General features: G+C 33.9%; 1 protein-coding gene across 1 annotated transcript; it reads right to left on the minus strand.

The window, feature by feature from the left end:
• Nucleotides 1–579: 579 nt before the first annotated feature.
• Nucleotides 580–15,938, minus strand: LOC110634150 (sodium/hydrogen exchanger 8). The gene is made up of 11 exons (XM_058140565.1): nucleotides 15,728–15,938; nucleotides 14,591–14,682; nucleotides 14,180–14,275; nucleotides 13,463–13,540; nucleotides 13,183–13,382; nucleotides 12,911–12,998; nucleotides 12,363–12,415; nucleotides 8,384–8,465; nucleotides 8,240–8,320; nucleotides 6,900–7,128; nucleotides 580–860 (listed from the first exon to the last, which is right to left on the minus strand). The coding sequence occupies exons 1-11, from the start codon at nucleotides 15,936–15,938 to the stop codon at nucleotides 580–582; spliced, it is 1,491 nt and encodes a 496-aa protein (XP_057996548.1).
• Nucleotides 15,939–17,316: the final 1,378 nt, after the last annotated feature.

The following is a 17,316-nucleotide window of genomic DNA, read 5'->3' on the forward strand; positions in this document are numbered from 1 at the left end:
TGATTCTTGAATGAAAAAACAAGATCTACCTACTGAGATATATATCTCTTGAGTGGCAGTTATTTCTCTAAGGGTTGGCTACAATTATCATCTCTTTAACAGAATCCAGCTACAACTTCCTAACTCACTTTCCCACCAATATTTTCCTTCCTATTCCTATACTTCCTCCTATAGTATGTAACAATTACTTGCATGCAACTACAAAACTAGAATCATCTAAAATTTGAAGCATAATAAGTTACTAAAAGAAAAGGTGTCATAACTTGACCATAATAATCAGGGAGATCCAATTTTTCTTACAGCAATTTACTTCTGTAAGCAGTGGCAGCCATAAGAATTAAATGCTGAACACACTTATAATGCATCATAACAGCATATTCATTTCTTAGTTCCCAAATCCCAATGGCAAAATGTGTTAGAACTATATCTTATGAATGATGCAGAAATATGCAGACTCCATTTAAAGGAGAATAGGAAGTTTAAGTACAAACCAAAAAACTAATAATTTTTTTTCATTAGAAAAATAACTCAATAGCATAAATCAAGGAAATGTTTACCTATAAAGTCATGCAGTCGCTGTCAAGCAATTCTGTGGGCACGTAGAAATGCAGCACAAATGTAGCAAGCAGATTCCAATCTCCCTACAATAAAATAAGTAACCAGTTTCTGTGGGCAAATGCTTGCTTGAAGCAACCTGTAATAACTCGGGAAATGAACATTAGCTTTTAAGCCCTTCCAATCACATAGAGGCCTAATAGAAGCTAAGTCAATTGCTTCATCTACAGATTGCATCAACATATTTGCAGTCATTTGTGTTATCCTTCCTTCATCGAGCATTGCCCAATAAGCAGATTGGACACCTAGTAAAAGATAAGATCTCCCAATCAGCAAATTGGTCTTTTACCGGAAGAGGAAGTTTTAAGTCCTAAAAAGCAAAGCACTTGAAAAGTGGAGCAGTGCTGCCTTAAATATTAGAGATATTTTAGCTGCTAGTGTCAGGTTGAAGAAACACTTGATGCAATGGAAGTTCTAAGCTGTTAGTGAAACATCAAGGTCCAAACAGATATCTGCCCAATAAAGAAAACAAGAGTTCTGTACGGCAACAATGGTGGTGAATGGTGATACAGGACCATTTGTTAGAGATTTTAGGTCTATGTATTTTAGAAAGAAATTTAGGAAATAGTATATTTGGGTATTCTAATTGTTTAGGTTATTTTTGACATTCAACTTCGCTATTAGTGTTAGGTTGTTTTATTACTCTATATAAGTATTATTGAGAGCTTTTCAACGTTAGTGTTGTATTTTGAAGATTGAGAATTAAATAAAATTAGAGAGCATCATTTTCTTTTCTTTTCCAACTTTTTTTGCGTTTTTATACCGTATGCTGGTGTTTGTGGGGGCAGCAGTGGTGACGGTGGTGGCAGCAATGCAGGTGAGGTGCGGATGGTGGAGGCACTATAGGAGGGAAATAGAAATACCCGAGAAAAACTTAGATTAATAATTAAAATGAGTACCCATATCCTCGTATAATGGGTAGCTAAATGGATGAGAGTCAAATTTGCCGTCTCTAGACGATATGTAGATGTTGCAGGTCCTGTTAAGGATCCAAGGAATATGGGCCAAGATCCAAAGCCTTTTGAGGGTCTATTATAGGAGAAATGGGAAGAAGAAAGAAGATTTGAGAATGGAACAGCTGGAAGGGAATATTTTGGAGGTTATACAGTTAGAGGAATTTGCAGAAGAAGGGCCACATGCTTCTTAAGGGAAGAATCCAGCTTATAAATAATGAATACTTCAGCAGAAAAGGGCATTGGGAATTTCTTTGTCAATCAGCTATTTCTGGGGATAGTTTGAGCTAGTTCAGGAGTATTCCCCTGGATATCTTTTCTGTCCTCTTTATTTTCTTTTGTTTGTTATTTGGAGAGTATTTAAAAGTCATTGAGAGAGTGTTGTGTAAAGACTACTGCCATTTAATACAAGCTCAGTATTCTTGTCAGTATTAATTTTCTTAATTGACTGTTCCTAACTCTATCAGTAGACAGCATAGTTATCAAAGGCTCAAAGCACGCAAGGCTCCAAGGCGCCAAGGTGTCTTGGAGCCTAGGCACAAGGCGCAAGGCGCAGGCTCGCCCGAGAGAGCCAAGGCGCAAAATAAAAAATATATTTTAAAAATAAAAAAAATCATAATTATGCTATCACACCTCAAGTAACATAAAATTATATAATAATAACTAACAAATATGCAAGTAATAATTAGTTTATAATCCAAAATAGATAAAAATAAACTATTAAAAGTTAAAAACACTAATAAACTACTAAAAATTAAAGTTTAATAAACTAGTAAACTATTAAATGTTCAATCCACAACAATAGAAATATCAAAATCCTCTTCATCTTCTTCATCATCTTCATTAACCTCCTCATACTCATCTTCCAAATCAACATACCAATTTATAGTACCATAATCCAATTATAATAATAGAAATTAATAATTTATCATAACACAAACTCAATTACAATATTTCTAATAATTTCTAAGAAGACCTAATAACAATTAGCAATAAGAAAATAAAGTAATAAAACATTTTTAATCCAATAATAAAACTAAAAGCTAATAAGAGTAATTGAATTAGCATAATAGCATCTCAAGTGGTCAAGTCTCAATATATTTTCACATATTCACAATAAACAATATGTCAAAATCACAAATTTATACTAAAAAGAAAAGAAAAAGAAAAACATTGCAGGGTAAGGACTAAGGAGAGAGCATGAAAAGAAAAAAATGAAAAATTGCAGCTGCTGTAACAGTGTAGAAACAGAACAGAGAGAGCATGCATTGGCAGCAAAAAAAAAAAAAAAGATGCAGAAGAAGAAAGTGTAGTGCAAAAACAGTGCAGGAACAGTGCAGGAGAGAGAGAGAGAGAGAGAGAGAGCATGACAGCAAAAAAAAATGCAGAAAAAGAAAGTGCAGTACAGAAACAGTGCAGGAACACTGCAGGAGAGAGAGAGAGAGAGAGCATGGCAGTCCAAAAAAAAAGAGAAGCAGAAAAAGAATACCCAGCACAAGAAAGGGAGAGAGAGAGAGAGAGAGAGAGAGAGAGAGAGAGAGAGAGAAAGCATGGCATTGGCAGCAAAAAAAAAAAAAGGAAACAGTGAAACAGAAAGAAAAAAATGCAACACAGGGAAAAAGAGCAGAGGAGAGCGAGAGGAGAAGAATAAGAAGCAGAAGCAGAAGAATAAGAAAATAATAAGAAAATAATAAGAAAAAATACATACCAGGTTTTTTTGATCTCTCCCTTCACTCTTCTTCTTCTTCTTCTTCTTTTCCTCTTCTTTTTTTTCCTTTTTGCTGGCTGCTGGCTGCTGGACAAACTTTAAAAAAAAAAAAAAAAAACCCTAGCAGCCTAGCTTTATATCCTGCGCCTTACCTCATTGGGGCGCGCCTCAAATGCGCCTCGTGCCTCAGTGCGCCTCGGTGAGGTGGTGCGCCTTGGCTGTCCCAAGGGGGGCGCGCCTCGGGCTCTCCTTTGATAACAGTGGTAGACAGCATGCAAAAGTTTCAATCTCATTGAATACTTCTTAATCTTCATTGAAGATGTTCCTGATCACATTTTAAAACTGTTTTATGATTTTCTCATTCTCAATATTATCAAACCTGTCTCTTACAATGACATGCACACCAATTGTAGACCCTTATTTTGTGATGAGTATATGCATTGAGGCAGTGGAAAACCCGATGATGAAAAATTATATGACTGTAAGATATAATTGAAGGCATGGAACTGAATTATTAATTCCGTGGCATAATCTTGAAAAAAAAATAATAATAATAATAATATGCTTTTTGGGAAATTAATTTAATTTAAATACAATTTTATTTTGTTTAAATTTAATATAGGTAGTTCTTAAATGGACCTAATTGAGTTTAATTGGGCGCCATGGGCCTGAGAAAGCCTAGTTAGGAATTTTAAATAAGACCTATTTAATTTATTTTTTGAAAATTAAAATAATAAAATATCTTTTTCTCTATCCCTATCTTCCTATTGGTTGGAACACCTCACCCATATCCCAGTCGCACCCAAATTCCTAGAGTCCAGTTGTTTAAGTTATCTGAACCTTATCACACTAGGACTTCAAACCCTACCACACCTCTTCCTCACTCCCTATTGATGCCTTCCCCTTTCCTTCTCTTCCCATTGGTTGAAACACCTCATCCATATTTCAGTCTCACCCAAATTCTGCAATCCTAGTTGTTGAAGTTATCTAAACTTTATCACGCGAGGACTCCAAACCCTATCACACCTCTCTCCCAAAACACTATAAATACCCCACTGATAAAAAAAAAGGGGAAAAAAAAAGAAAAATGGAGGAGAAAAAAAAAGAGGAAGGAGGAGAAGACAAAAAAAAAATTTTAAGAGAGAAATAGCTAAAATTCTTTTAGTTCTTCTTTCTTTCTAGCGATATTTCTTAAAGGTTAGTTCTTTTATTTTCTTTTCAAGATCTATGCCATGTAATGTTTAATTCTATATTCCTTATTTTTAATTTATTTTATATATTCATATAAATCATGTAATCATATTTAATTTGAGGGGATACACAACTCTGCACATATTCAGTTTTCTATCTCTCATATTTTTATTATTTTTCGTTATTTTCTGAATCTGTAAAAAATTTGTAAAAATTATATTCGTATTCTACACGAAATTCTATTAATTTTAGGCTCAAGAATCACTAAAAAAGCTTTAATATTTTGTAAGTTATGACTGTTTGAAATTAGGGTTCCTGTAAAATCCGATTTACAGGATACCCGATTTGTGGAGCCCATATCTCCCTTGTTTCTTAATATTTTTGTGTAAATCTAGTGTCTAAAATTAATTTCAGAATCTTATGAATTTTTCCCAATTGGTTTTGCATTCATATCTGTTGTGGTTTATGAGTTATAAATTTTACAAAAAAGTAGTACAATTCTGTCACTTAGAAAAGTTACGATTTATGTAGACCATTCGGCTAGGGTTTTGTTTGATTTATAAATTTTATGATCTTGTATGATATGTAGGCTGTCTTCTGTAATTTTTTTATGATTTTTAGGCATGTCTAACTATTTTAAAAAAATCGAATTTCTTGCTACCGTTAATCTGCAAAAATTTAAAAATTGTATATTTATGCATGTTCTTGTATTTTCTTGGGTTGCAATTGATATTTTATCTATTTTTCTGTGGTTTTTTTAATTCAAGAAGTATTATGAAGTGTTTGGATCATGTTAGAAGACTCGGACCCTTAGGTAGTTGTAACTAATTAGGAATCTTAAGCCTTTAGGAGACTAGAGTTAGAATCCAATGTAAATTGTTATTAATATTTTCTTATTTTCTTTATTTCTTTATTTTTTATTACAAACAAAATTGATAAGTAGCCCTAAGGTAAGTACCAAAAAGGGCATTTACGTGGAGCTTACATGGAGTTAAACGGGAGTAAGCCAGAGATATCATTGTCATACTAGAAGAGAATACATTTTTTTAAGAGTAGCTTGCCCCAATGGCAACTGCAATTACTAACAAGTAAGTAATCTTAAATTCACAGAATAACCATTCGCATGAAATTGTAGTAATAATAGAATTTTTATTTGGTAAATTAAAATTAACTTTGTTTTTAATTTAACTGACTTTTGCATGTAATTAATTTAAATAAATACTTTGTAAATTAAAATTAATATTGTTTGTAAATTAAACTAACATTGGCATGTAAAATAAATTTAATTTAATACTTGATAATTGTAAAATAAATTTGCATGATAGAAATCTTTATTAGGTTGTGATTTTTTGGGCCTTAAGTGACATTAGAATAAATTACACATGTACATAATTAACTTAGTTCAATTATCCTTAGGATAACTTGGTGAAAATTAATTAATTAGGTTAAATAAAAACGTAGGGTTATTTGAAATTGAATTTATTTGTAAATTAAATTCTCAATAATAAATTAATCTTAGTCATCTGGTAAATATCATTTAAATAATTAGCAATCTCATAGATAGGAATTACTTGTGCATAAAAATTGTGTGTAAACAACAATCTTTTTGTAAAGTACTTGCATGTGTAGGATTAGAATTGCATTTTTTATGATAAAGTTTAATAAAGGAATAATAAACAAGACTTCTAAAAACATTAGTAGAGGACTGGCACTCGAATCAACGAGGTTAAACCAGGCGTCAGGGGTGCCTAACACATTCCTCTTACGTACTCACTATCCCGAACCTAGACATTGGGCTATGGTAATGACAGTTGTGGAAACTCTGCAAGGAGTAAGTTGCCATCCATGACCCTCGGAAGAAACACTGAATATATCCCGGTTATTACCCGGGTGGCGACTCCTGTCTTTCTATGCCTTCGTGGCATAAATCCTTAGTACCGTGGTAGTGTTATGGGAAGACGGTACTTACCAGTGGTTTGATTCTATTAGGATTGTATGAAGTGCATGTCTAGGAAATACTGTCTAAGGAGGTGGTACTTAAGTGAGACCATTGTGACTCCACTATCTTTCCTGGGCATTACCTGGTGCATTTTATATAATTCTAATGGATGATATTTTGCCTCACGCCTCGCCCCCCTACACCAGTTAAGAGCTAAAAGAAAGTAAATGCGACCACATAAAAAGTATGTATATATTTCAAAAGGTTCTATTGGGTGAAATCGGGGCACATGCGCAGATCTAAAAAAGCCAACTCAATTTTCATTATATTAAGGAATGAGAGGACCTTAAACCTTGAACATGTTTATACACAAATACAAATTATTTGTCTCAACCTTAAAGTCATTGATCTTGCCAAGATCCCAACCATGGAAGTAGGACAAACGTAAACAAAAAAGAAGGAGAGAGAGAGAGAGAGAGAGAGAGAGACATACCATTTAGAAGGCGTACACGAATATCCTTCAAATTTGTTGGGTCCATATTATTATCGGGTTCAGTTGCGTTTCGAGGGCCAGTACATCCCTTCAAATTATTTAAGCTTGCAATATATCTTTTACTAGTTGGCCAGTCAGCAGATCCAAGTTCCTCATCGTCTCCAAGATCACCAAAGGCAGCCAGTGCTTCGTTCAACATTTCATACTTCGTGCAATCCACTTTACGTCTCTGTAGAAGAAGAAATAAATCTCACAATGATTGAATGAAGCACATAGTGCTATAAAAGACAAGGCAGATTGCACAATTTACTTGGTAAATTTAAGCAAAGATATTCCAATTTACAATGTAAGAGATAGTCCTCTTGTCATTCATCAAAGATAACTTTCGATATCTCAATTGCTTGCATAATTCCCGTAGGCAAATGTTCTCCGTAAAATATACACAGTTAAGAAAATATGTAAGACATTTTTCACATCATAAACACTGATGTATGCAATCTTTATGTAAAACAAAACCAAACATGCCATCTTAACATTTCGGAAAAGTAAAGTACCTTATCTACAGACTTGAAAAAGATGTCATATGGAAACCAACATAAACCTCACCCTGGCAGCTGATAGCTTATCCATATCTAGAAGATGCAAGCTGATAGCTTATCCATATCTAGAAGATGCAAAATAAACTGTGTAGTTGATCCATTCACAATAAGAGTCAGAAATACAATGCCACCAGTGAAGAAAACAAACTGTGAAAAATGGTGAAGAAAACATCAATTAATTAATAAGCATAGGTTAATTGGAAGGTATATAATGCAAAATCCTATTTAATTGGAAACCTTTCTATGATCATCAGATAACAAAATCCTTTGTAAATGGAGAAAAGTTTAAATAAAAATAGTGTATGTTGCAAGAACTCACCAGAGTTCCTGTTTCAGAGGTGAGATATGTTGAGCTGTCACTAGTGCGCTCACACATAAAATTTAATAAAATGATCACAAGGTGCCAAAAATACATAAAAGATATTAGATGTTTACATGAGAAAACTTAAGGTGGCTTTGGATGGACATAATTGATCTAGCATGCTTGTCTTATAGTCACCTTTTGTCTTCGGATCTACAAATATCAATCCTTCTTCGTAACTGGCCACATATGATTTCAAGGCCACATATAAAATACAAAACCATAAAACACGGGCCCAGCTAAAAAAGTTAATAGGATAGGCACAAATATGATGTTGTAGTAACATTTACATGAATAAAAAACAAAAAATTAACCACTTGAAACAACCGCAGAAAAGTGAATAATCTCAACCTATGGACTGACTAACCAAGATTACTTGCCTCAACAGATAGCGAGCGAGAGTGATAATGCAACAGCTCCCCACAAACCTGACCAAACAAGAATAGTAGCTGCCTTCCAATCTAAACCATAGCCAAAATATCGTAAAATGGATACAATACTCCAACTACTATAAATCAAGATACTTGCACAAAAACATATAGAAGAAATAGGTAGCCCCATGAATTTCCTGAAACAGAAACCACAAGTATCATAGAATTTTCATCACTTCAATGATACAGAAAAAGAAATTTCAAAATTTGCATCAAACCACCATACATTCCAAAAAGTTGTCGCTTTCAGTTAGAATGTTGACTATGTGTGAATACCATGCTTATGTAAATCACAAGATTAATTATAGGATATTGATTGTATTATCTAATTGATTTATTTCCAAACTATATATAAACCCCATTACTTGAGAGAATAATCAAGTAATCTAATTCCCCAAACCCTCTCTTACTCTTTTCTATTTCATCATGGTGTCAGAGCCTAAGGTTTGAGTCCCAATTCTTTTTCTTTCTTTTATTTCTTCTCTTTTTCCTGAAACTACCATTTTTCCTTAAAATCTCACCACCTCCTTCACAAGGAGCACCACATGCAGGCAAGCCTCTGCCCAACAAGCCTCATAGCTCCACATGCTGACGCAAGTTTCAATTAGGTGCCAAGGTCTCTTGTTTGTTCCACTATCTTAACTCCATTTGAAGTTCATGGTCGATTAGGACATCCTTCCTTATCTACTTTAAAAAAAAATTATTTCATAATTTTCAATTATTGTCAATTTTAGAATGTGAGCCGTGTCAGTTTGTTAAACATCACCGTTTACCTTCAATTCCTATATTTTAATAAACAGGTTTTGTCCCCCCTTTGAGTTAATCCATTCTGATATTTAAGGTCCATGTCCTATTGTTTCTAAATCTGTATTCAAGGATTTTGTTACTTTTGTTAACAATTACTCTTGTGTTTTTAAATGAAGAAACGTTTTGAATTATTTTCTATTTTTGGTAACTTTTATGCTGAAATTAAAACGCGGTTTAATGCTCATATGTGTACATTGCGAAGTGATAATTCTAAAGAGTATCTTTTTGGAAACTTCCAAATTTATATGCCACAAAATTGTATTCTCCATCAGTCCTCTTGTATTGATACTCCATCCAAAAATAGTATTGCCAAAAGAAAGAACTAGCATCTCCTTGAGGTTGCTAAAGCACTTCTTTTCCAAATGAAGGCAACTAAATGCTTTTGGGAGCTACAGCCAGTTTTTCTCTATCAGTCCTCTTGTATTGATACTCCATCCAAAAATAGTATTGCCAAAAGAAAGAACTAGCATCTCCTTGAGGTTGCTAAAGCACTTCGTTTCCAAATGAAGGCAACCAAATGCTTTTGGGATCTACAACCAGTTTTTTAATTAATCGCATGCCCTCTTCTATCCTTAATGGTGAAATTCCTTATATTATTTTGTTTCCCTCTAAATATTTGTTTCTCATTGAACCTTGCATATTTAGTACTTGTTTATAAAGAAAACCAAGCTTACTGTATGCACACATAGATATTGGTAATTTAAAAAGAGATTTGTACCATGGTTGTGAAAAATATTGTCACTGCTGAGAACACTTTTAGCTATAACAACACCATTGCAAAGGAAAAGAGAAAAGAAATTCAATTAATTCACAATTCAATGAATCAACATAGTAAGAAGTACCAAAATATCTCAAGTCAAACAATTAAGTTTTGCCTTTGATTTTTATTTGCTATCTACTGGTGAAATACCTATAGCACATTGATATAACATTGAACAAAAAGGAAGATACAACAATGTGCAACTCAATTGCTACATTGAACAGAATGTAGTACAACGTTTTGCATTTTCACAAGGTATAAAGCCTCTCTACTAACTGCAAATCAAGTTTTTTTTTTTTTAAGCAATCAACAACTAGAATTATATATTATTAGCATCAAAAGCAAGTTACATCAATCAGGAATGATGGGGGAGAGCCAACCCACTCATTCACATCAGACATAGAAACAATCACTCTAGCTAACATATAAGCCAACTGATTCACACTCAAGAGCAAGAGTTTTTACATCAGAAATCAAAACCACCAAAATAACATTTATTAAGTTTTAGAAAGAGAGAATATGAAGAAAGGAAGAAAAGAACACAAAGGCTATAAAGACTACATTTTTCATTCACTTCACACACTTTACATAATACATAAGCTTTTATAAGGGAAGATAGAAGATATAAATTCATATATTACTCCTAAAATCCCTTGAATTATAGAGATAAACCATTCCCTAAATTAAGGAGTAATCTTTTCCTTAATTTAAGGAAAATCTCATCAACTCTCACACTTCCCATTGATGAGATTTCTCTAAAGTTATGGAATAAAGTTTTTTTTTTTTTGAAATAATTAAATTAGCTACGGTAAGAAAGAAGTTCTCCTTGAAGAGTTCTAATGCAAATCATCGGACAAGGAAGGTTGCTGGACTCGGGCGATGTGACTAGAAGAATGGCTAGCATGGTAGATGGTCTGAGAGGCACGTGTACATCACACGTGCGGCTTTTGAAGGCGCGCTTCTAGCAGGCAGTCACCGGCAACTAGGTTTTCTCCTCAAGTGGAAGGTGAGATTCAATTTTTTTAGCACAAAAGATGTGAGAGGCTTGAAGGGACTGGGTCCTTTGTGTTTTTAGACCAGATCTGTTTTCTCAACCTTAATAGAAGAAGAAGAAGGAGATGGCAAGGCAGGGATTAAGAACCCCAGGCTCTGATGAGGGAGAAGGAGAGAGTAGGGGCTTCAACCTTTGGCTCTCAAATGATGAAGAAGGAGAAGGAAGAGGAGGAGAAGAAGATGAATAATTTTGTTAAGTTTTTAGAAAGAACGAGAAGAAGATGAATAATTTTATTCTGTTTAACCTGAAAACAAGCTATTGCAGGTTAGGAGGCCCTTTTTGGAAACAAAACTAAAGTTGAGAAATTTTATTTTAATGAATTGAAATTAAGTGATTGAAATGAAATAACCACATAAATTGAGGGACAATACAATTTATCCTCCCACTTCAACATTAGAGCTCACCTCAAGATGAAAATTAATGTATTTGCAATATATGCAACCATTTCCTTGGAAAAAAAAATGCAAATGTACTAGCATTACACTACACCCTTATTGAAATTACTGATATTAACATGAAAACACTTGTGCATCACAGAAGTGCACAGCTAATATTTATGTTTTCTATCAGGCATATTTGTCAGATATTTACAACTCTCTCAACCAAATAATGTTAAATCATATTAAAAGCAAAAGTAATACAAGACCTTTAAATAAGGGTTAAAATGAGGGACATGTCAAGCCTTTTTTTATCCTTGTCAAAAGCCTATCACTCTCAAACAAACTTTTCACTATTAGAAGCATTTACCTTGATGCATACCCATTCTGTTTTTCCTCATGCTACAGTCTTCATTCCTTCACAACAAAAATAAAATATCTTAATATTTTTATTATCCCCACAACAAAAATAAAATATCCTAATTTTTTTATTATTATCCCCCGCACTTGAAATAATACTATTAGATTTTGGCTACATCATGGCTTAATTTCTTCAAGAAGATTTCATTTCTCTCCAGTCTACACCACCTTTCCTTTTAACAATCCTAACCAATTAATTACCCTCGGAGTTAAAGCTGTTAAAATAGTGCAACAACATGTATGTCTGAGCATGTGTGAACTTTTAGCACACATGCGGAAAGATTCCGAGTTCCTAGTAAGTTACAAATTCCTCAGGTATTCAGGACACTACCTTCTACTCCTCAATCTTTCCCCAAAAAAAAGAGGGGGAAACAAAAAGCTAACCTTTCACTTCCTCCTTTTTCATTCTAATGATCATAAATAAAAGTTTCTGCTGGTTTCTTTCACCTTTTCTGTCCATAACACAGGCTACTATATCAATTAAAACAGAGGCACTGGATGTACCAAAAGTGATGCTAGCTTTGTTGACCATCACCCTTGAAAGCAGTCCTAGCAGCTGTGGAATAAAACCTGTCCAAAAAGTAATATCTCATGATGCCACTTCTCTGAGTTGCAAAGTAGCTATGGATGGCTATGGATGCTTTATTAATTTACATTCCTAAAGTCATCACTGCCAAAACGCCAGAAACATCAGCATCCTCTTGTGGCTATCAAATAACAATGATTATAAAGTTTGTCATACACTAAAAAAGGAGGAATTTGATATATAACAAAAGGCTAGCAATTTGTAAAACCACTTGTACGATTTTTTTTGCAAGTGCATTTCAATTAAGTTTGAGAGAAACACTGTAATGCACTAATTAGTAAATAAGCTAGGGCAACTCAACAGTGGATTTCAAGATCTATTTCACAAATTTGCTAATTGACATTTTAATTTCATCAATCAGACATGGTAAACAAACAAATTTTAAAGCTATCCTTAGGTGGAGAGGGTCATACAGTAAAGCAAGCAATGTAGCTCACAGCAAGTGTCAATGCAATTTCTATCACAGTGTCATCGAAAATATATCCAAGCCAAAGAACAGTTCAATTCCAAAAGCAAGACCATCCTACACTGGACCAAGAAAAGAATCTCATTACCAGAGAAAAGTGTCTTATCAATATTGACTGTACGTAACAGATACCTACGATCCAAGAGAGACTTGTGCCAGAAATTTGACTATCCCACCCCAGCTGGGGCTCTCTCCACGGACCATCCGGTAAAACAACTGATAGACCACGATTGCTATCCTGGACTCATAAAATGAAGTGCAGTCAGAGAAGAACATAGATGTAAAATTAACATGATAGGACTGAATTTTTCTTGGAAAAAAATGTGCATATATTCTTGGACTGATTTCATCTACTCAGAATCCCAACTAATCTACAGCCTGTCAGACAAGAAAACAAAGTAAGATAAGTAAAAATTAAATACCCATCATTCATCAAGGATTCCCCTTCAATTATTGTACTCAATTTTTTGTTTGCACCAAGCTCTTTCAACAAAGCAACAACAACCACAGGGTCAGTAGCAACCAAAAGTCCGCCCAGCAACAATGATACAGTGTCAGTAGCACCCAAAAGTCCGCCCAGCAACAATGATGTTTTCCAGCTCCATTTGTATGGAAAAGCAAGCTGCAGCATAACACTACTGATGCAAATTTTATAATGATGGGATTCTAGCTTATAAAATAGTTTGTTGTCTCATGGGATACCTTCAGAGCAGGTCCAAGACAGAATGTTGAGATAAGAACTCCTGGACCAGCAAGTAGAAGCATTTGTGCCATGCATCTCTATAGAAGAATTGGTAAAAGCATTGTTCACTCGAAAGTACAAAAACTTTAATCCTTCATTTAACCTAATGACTTGCATAAAGTTAAACTTACCACAGGAGGACATTAGATAAAGTTTTATTGATTTTTCTATTAAGGATTTAAAATCATAATCCAGTGTCAAACAAGTAAATAAGATGCGAAAAGAAAACTAGCTATAAAGCACAAGAAAGAGAACCTCGGATAAATACACTGTGTATGTTGTAAAACAAAATGGAGAAAACCAATGAAAAGAAAGAGAGCAGAGAAACTAAGCAACCATGAATCTAAGGAAAGTAAACATTTTTAACTCATACCAGGAGACTTCAACAACCCTAAGATGCACGTGACTCATATCAAAAGCACCAAATCCAACATAAATTAGCAGCTCTCCAAACCAAATCTATATATTTGATGTAGTTTTGAAGCGAGAAAACTCAATGATATTATTGATCAACAACACAGCATATATACAAATGTCCTATAGAATCTCCCAATTAAGAATATATACAAATCCCTAAAATCATGTAATTCCTAAAAATATTCTATCCTAAATAAGTAAGAATACAAATTCAAAGTTCAAATACAAAGTTGACTTTCCTATCTCATAACACATTTGACCCCCAAACCATTCTGAACTGCTTCTAACTTCATCAACTGTGCATTTTGCAGAACTTTTGCATCAAGCATGTGGCCATGGCAACTGGCAGCGCATGGCTATTTTCCAATTCAATAAACCAAAAAAGAAAACATAAATGAGGTTTTCTGTAACAGTGGTATTGTAATATGGATGTGGAAGTTTGCGATCAACCAGTTACTTGCACATTAAAGGATGACGGACAGTTCGAGATACAAATGAAGGAAATGAGTTCCCCTTTCCCCATCTTTGCAACATTTGGACTCCTTGTTCAGTGAATGTTTTGTTTTGAAGTCCAAATGTTTCAAGGTGATTTTATAAATATGGCTCATTGGGTCAGCAACTCAGCATTAAACTAGAATTTTCAAACAGTTAAAAGAAAGTAAAGAAAATACCTTGATTTGGTGCATTTCCATTGAAAACGAACTCTCAAAAAGAAGAGCAGGAAGGAAAACGGCCAGTAAAATGTCAGGATCAATGTTTGCCCCTTCTCATGAACAACAGCAGTTTAGTTTTATAGCTAACCATGTTTGGAAAGCTAAAGTAAAGAAAAAGCCCAGATGAACCTACAAATACGGATGCTGCCCCCAATCTTTCCCAATTGATGACTTGTACCATATTCTGCACATAAATCCTTCCTTGAGATTTATGGTCAACCAAGTTACCATTGATTGAGAATATAGAAATGATTAGCCAACACAAACATGACAGGAAATTACTAAGAGAAATAAAATTTGGCTGGACACAGATTCATCTAAACCCAAACACACAAAAGCAATCAATTCCTACTTAATTGTTATTATTATCTAAAAGTAGTGTTGTACTTTCTACTACTAAAGGATTTTATTTGGAGCTTTGAAATTAGAGAAAACAACAATTTTATTAGGGTAGGAAAGTTTTACCAACGCAAACAGAGTTTTCTTATGCGTATAAGGATTGCTTTTTCACAATTTGTGATTGTTCTTGTTGGCTGTAATTTACAACTGACTATTGGAATTTAGGCTGTTGGAAAATAAATTTTACTGTCAATCTGCTAAAGTTGATTATTTTCTTGGTTTCTTTATTTCCTCTTCGTGTTTTATTCTATCAGATGATTCATAATTGAAAATTTTCAAAGTTAAATAATTTACATAAAAGACATAGTGAGCACAAAGGAAAAACTACTTCTGCAACAAAAACATTATGTTGGTAAGCATTTTTATAGAAGAAAGGGGGGAAAGTAGAAAGTAGAAATCAAGAAATGCAAATTTCGAAGTAAAATCCAAGCAAGAACTCGTCTCAATACCTAGTTGATCACAAGTGATTCAAAGGACCAGTTCACTGGATTCAGATTTTACCTCTGTTGAAAAGTATGATCAACATAACCTTTGCTGCTTAAAGTTTATCCAATTTTGTACTTCAATAAAGAAATTTAAAAATAAGGGCCAAAAAAAGCGAAAAGAAATAAGCTTTTGAAAAACTAAATCATACCGTTAAAATTAATATTTCGAAGCAAAAACTATGGAAGAAAGTGAAAATGGAGATGGGTAAACCTAAGGATCCAAGAGCAATGCCTATGGCGAGCAGAGCAACAGTGTAAGGAACTCTAGTTCCACGCAAGGCATGCCTGGAAGCAACCCCAAGAACCAAACATAACACAAAGAAAATGACGGCGTCTGTTGGATTGGAATTCTCAGAAGGAAAAGAAGAGGTATCATGAACCAAAATTTTGAACGGAAACTGGCCCTCGATCACAATCGCCATTTAATTTTCAGTAGGAAAAAAAAAAAAAAAAGGCTATCCTCACAGAGGGAGAAGAGACCAAAGAAGCTAAAAATTGAGCTCAGTTCTGGGTCGATATTCGATAATGGAGTACTGGGTTGTGTAGTTACGAGCTGAAAACTGAACTTGCCGGGCCCTACGTGTGGAGAATTTTATATGATGGACTAGCTATACCAACTAGGAATCCTAGTTGGAGTGGCGATGCAATAACATCTTGACGTGTGGATTAAACGGAAAATTTAAAAAAAAAAAAGTGGACGTTTTCTCCTCTTTCTGGAAAATTAAAAAAAAAATAACGGCTTATCCTCCTTCTCTCTCCCTCCTCTCTTCTCTTCTATCTTCCTTCGATTCAAAGGACTAGAGTGTCTTCTCTTCAATTCAAAGGCCTTTTTTTTTATTCTAGTTCCCAATCTTCAAGTGCATTACAGAGGAGGATTAGCTCTTGCATCTCTTAAATATCTCATCATCAATGTAGTGTGAAACCTCCAACGGCAATGCATCTATCATTTCATAAATTTTTTTATTTTCAAATTTAATTGACAGTGGATTTCGTTATTGACTTCTTTTCAAACAGTTTTTTGATCTTCGGTTTCATTTCTCTTTTTTGGTAGTTCATTGTTTATGGTCCTTAATAGGTCCATCTTGTTTCAATGGTGATTATGCTCATACTTATCAAGTACCCGTTTTCTGCTTTTAGATGTAAACGCATACTTTGGGTGGAGGAGATAATATTTTATAAAAAGAAAGTAATAAGTATTCTTATGGTATTGTCACAAGAAAAGAAAAGAGTTTGCTATGAAAATATATTTTCTTTTAATTGTCAATAATTAAATAAATAAAAAATAATTTCACCCTCTGCCTCTTCTTCCTAAGAATCGATTTGGAGAGATGAATGGAAACCCATAAAAACTATAATAGGAAACCACAACTATGGACTAATAAAAATTATCTTCATCCGAAGGGAAAGCAAATCATAAGTATATATGGAGAATAAGCATTTGGCAATAATGAATATAAATCTTAGAATCGATGGAAAAAATTATGTAATGTGATGTGAGAAGACAAATCTTAGAATCGGAAGAAAGAATAATCAAAGGAAAGAATGATCTACCATAGAACAATGTAGCTTGGTGCGATTGAAGGGCAAGAGCTTGCCAGCGATGCTCGAAATCTTTGGAGGTGGCGACCAGAAGAATTGAAAATTCTAAAGGGTTTCTTGATAGTAGTCGGATAATTCTAACAATTGACCCCAAAAGAATTGAGGATTTAAACTAAATAAATCAACTGTTAATTATATTATTTTCATATTAGTAAAGTGTGTTAAATGAATATTAATTTATACATATTGGTAAAACCATTT

Source organism: Hevea brasiliensis, chromosome 18 (assembly GCF_030052815.1).
Source record: "Hevea brasiliensis isolate MT/VB/25A 57/8 chromosome 18, ASM3005281v1, whole genome shotgun sequence".
NCBI lineage: Eukaryota > Viridiplantae > Streptophyta > Magnoliopsida > Malpighiales > Euphorbiaceae > Hevea > Hevea brasiliensis.